The 3885-nt window shown below is 44.5% G+C and overlaps 1 protein-coding gene across 1 annotated transcript; it reads left to right on the top strand.

Annotated features, from left to right (window-relative positions):
- Positions 1-1332: 1332 nt before the first annotated feature.
- Positions 1333-3685, top strand: IL17F (interleukin 17F; the record flags this gene model as incomplete). The annotated part of the gene is made up of 3 exons (XM_081094650.1): positions 1333-1380; positions 2053-2258; positions 3418-3685. The coding sequence occupies 3 exons, from the start codon at positions 1333-1335 to the stop codon at positions 3680-3682; spliced, it is 519 nt and encodes a 172-aa protein (XP_080950776.1). The 3' UTR covers positions 3683-3685.
- Between the last annotated feature and the right edge of the window lie 200 nt (positions 3686-3885).

Genomic DNA, 3885 nt, shown 5'->3' with positions numbered 1-3885 from the left:
GTAAGTATGCTACAGAAGAAAAAACATAAAGGAGGAATTTATGTAATAAATCTAAGGAAGTTACTGATGGGCCTGAGAAGCAATCGAAGTGGGCATCCTTTTACTTTTTAAAATGTCATAATGTTACGTCTAGAGGGAAGATGCGTGAGGACAAATTTCACATCTTTCCTGTCTACTGTGTATCATCAGCACAATGTCGACTTAACAATAGTCACCTGTGCTGAATATTTACATGTGCTGGCCGTGCTCGTCATGCCTTATATGGGCCATATCATTTAATCTTCACATTTTGTGGTGGAGGAAATTGAGTCATAGCTAGTAAGTGTCTAGGAACTGAGTTATGGGCCCAGGACATCTGATTCCAGAGCCCATGTCCTAAATCACCACACAACAGAGACAAAAAAAGTTGGTGAATGAATGAATGATTGTGGGAGATGAAAGTAAATGGCTGCTGGTTATCTGAAGGCAAATCAACCTCATTCGGGCTTATCTAGGTCAATCTCGCTTTCAACTTCTTTTTAGTATCAGTTACCTTGGTACAGCACGTTGGCACCATAACCTCTTTGTTTACTCTTATAATTTCTTCCCTCCACTACCTGCAAAATATAAAACGGAGGTCCTTCTAACTAACATGTCTGGTTGCCTTACCTACCTTAATTCATGGGAAGTGTGAGCCTGACAACACTGAGCCCAGAGAATGAAAGCAACTGAACCTCAGCTCTTGTTCTGCATCATGTTGAGAGTCAGTGATGGGCTTTGTCCATCCCCAGTAAGGGTCAGTGGTGATGGTGAGGTGAACAAAGCACATTTGTGACAAAGGGAAGCTGGAGAGATTTTTAGTTCTTTTTTTAGTTAGGTCTTCACAGAGCACCCTCTTTCTGTGTGCATTCCTGCAACACCAGATAAACCAATATTTCAATATAAAGGTTAAAAAGAAATAGTTTCCATAACTCTGTTGTTGGGCATCATTAGTGTCCCTGCTTCTTTCAATTAGCATGGATACTTGAAACTTTGCTTTAGCATTTTTCTTAATTCATTGATTGTGGGAAATTAACTATATTGTTAATTTAACTGTATTCTTTTGTTTATCCATTCACTCACCCACTTTTTGTCCATCCAGAAAGTATTTATGGAACACCTGTTCTATGTATGACACGTTCTCCTGCAGGAATTTATAGTCTAACAGGCATAGATCTGACATGAACACAAACACTACATTTTCATTCAGTAAAGAAATGCTGCTTGAGTGGTGTATGGTAAAAACTTCATGATTTAAGGATAATTAACATACTCCTAAATGAACTACTTTAGGGACAGTTTCTGGAGGAGACCATGCCCAAGTGGGGTCTTGATGAAAGGATAGGAATTGGAAAGATCGAGGTGGGCAATGTATTCTAGATGAAGGAATGGCTGGGAGGAAGGATGTTGTGGAAGGTTTATGGGATCTTGGAAAGAAAAACTAGAGCTATCATTTAGTAAGCCTCTGTTTTTGTTAGATGGACAGGAGCTTTACATAGAACATTTCATTTAATCTTGTGAATACTATTATAAAGCCAGTGTTATAATCCAGTTGGAAAGGAGAGAAATCAGAGGCTCAGTCAGAGGCTCAGGAGGACACTGGGTCAAGATTTACACCCAGTCCCAAATCCTGTTGCCTCTCTGTCTCACACCGTGGAGGCCCAGTCACCAGGCTACCAAGTTTAGTTCTCAGTTGGTACCCTGATGTCTTCATGTATGACTGTTCCTATTTCTAGGTGAGGCTCTGAGGTTCAGAGAGAAGTCCTGATCTCATAGATACGTGGTCGGCAAACCGTGGCTCGTGAGCCACATGTGGCTCTTTGGCCCCTTGAGTGTGGGTCTTCCACAAAATACCGCCACACTCAAGGGGCCAAAGAACTGCATGTGGCACACGAGCTGCGGTTTGCCGAGCCACAAGTTTGCCAGCCACTATTTGATGATCAGGAATGCTGAGTTCAGGTAAAGCATGGTATGTCTCTTGCTAGCAAGTGACACCACAGTCCCTAACCAACTGAAACCTCCTCTATTTTCCAGGTCAAGTGTCTGCTGCTGTTGATGTTGGGGCTCACTCTCCTGAGGGAGGGGGCAGCTCAGAAAAACCCCCAAACAGAGGATACTGCCCTTTGTCCTCCTCTGGAGGACAACAGTGTGAGGGTTGACATTCGCATCCTCAGTCAAAACCGGGCTGTTTCCATCTCACATGGCCTGCAGAACCGCTCGAGCTCCCCCTGGGATTACAAGTAAGTGCAAAGGAAATGGATCTTCACATGCTTTGGAACTATATGTGCATTTATTCTAATCAGAAAGTAGAAAATTTAGAAAAACTAAAGCCCTCACATATACTCTTAAAAAAACAGAAATCCCACTTTACCTGGGAGCACACAGTTTTCTTGCTGTTTTGGTCTACTCTAAGTGATCCAAAGTCTTACAATTTTGTTTCCAACTTTTCATTGATTCTGCCCTTTCCTGCTTCATGGGGCCATAGATTGGACTTGACAAACTTTCTGCGTTGGAAGAGAGGTCTCTTTAAAGCAACCCACACAATGATCTCTGCATAGGAATAAGTGGGAACCAAAAAAGGTCAAGTTTCGAGAGATCCACTCAGATTAGACACTGGTTTTCAAGGAGTGGGGAAGAGAGCCCAGTGGAGGGGCAAAACCTTTTGGGAAGTGGGATCCTAGGCAGGATGTTCAGGGGACAGTCTTGTAACTTTGTCTGATGTGCAGGGCCCTACAATATCAAGCACTCCTCTATATTCTCCCATTATTAAGTATGAAAACCAATTCCAGGGATAATGAGATGTACTGCTGGGCTGCTTGTCTTGCTTCCACATGAGGGAATGTATACAACTGGCAAGTTGGCTGGATTGGCTTGGCTGCCTTTATCTTCTTGGCAGAGGCGGCTGTTGAGGGAGAAATTGAGAGAAGCCATTGGGTTTACAAACCTCAGGGGCTTTGGTTTTCTTTTCTAAGCAGTAAGCTTTGTAGACCATATAGTGGGAGACCTACTGGTGATTTTAGTCTCTAAGCAAAGGATAAATAATAATTATTATAATCACACTGTATAGAAAAATAAACTAAAAGATCTAACATGTAGTGAATGCTAACATTTACAGTGTACCATTTCCTATGCATTTGTATCACTGAATGTTCTCAACAATTCCATGAGAGAGAGATATGAGAATCCCCATTTCAAAGCTGAGGAAACTGAGGCTTCGGGAGTTAAGCACCTGCCAGAGGGCTGTGTATGAGTCCAGACTGTCTGACCCACAGCCTGCGCTGCAGCACAGAGTTACTCAGAACCACCTCCCTGCAGGTGCATGCAGGGCTGCAGGGCTCGCATCCTTTGTCCATGTCCCCTCCCTGTCTCACCACCTGCATCTGCCTGCTCCTCCTGCAGCATCACCAGAGACCCTCACCGGTTCCCCTCCGAGATTGCAGAGGCCCAGTGCAGGCACTCGGGCTGCATCAATGCCGAGGGGAAGGAAGACAGCTCTCTGAACTCCGTTCCCATCCAGCAAGAGGTCCTGGTCCTCCGGAGGGAGCCCCAGGGTTGCACTCATTCCTTCCGGCTGGAGAAGTTGAGGGTTACTGTTGGCTGCACTTGTGTCACCCCCATCGTCCGCCATGCACGTGGCCTGAGAGTTGCCCCTCAACTTAGCTGAAGAAGCTGTAGAAGTGCCACTCCTCCTCCTGCATCAAGTCCTGAGTGGTCCCCGATTCTCTCTTAGTGTGGTTTGCATGGAATTCTCAAAGCTTTGTATTAGATATAGTGTTAATTTTCTGCGGTGCTTCCGAATGCTAATGTTATCCTGAGATGTTCCAATGTCCCAAACCCCTGAAAATGAATGGCGAACGAAGGAGCCCT

The sequence above is a fragment of the Myotis nattereri genome (assembly GCF_964212035.1).
Source record: "Myotis nattereri genome assembly, chromosome: 6".
In the NCBI taxonomy this organism is placed as follows: Eukaryota; Metazoa; Chordata; class Mammalia; order Chiroptera; family Vespertilionidae; genus Myotis; species Myotis nattereri.
Note: the sequence above shows the minus strand (reverse complement) of the source record. Positions and strands in the feature narration are given on the sequence as shown.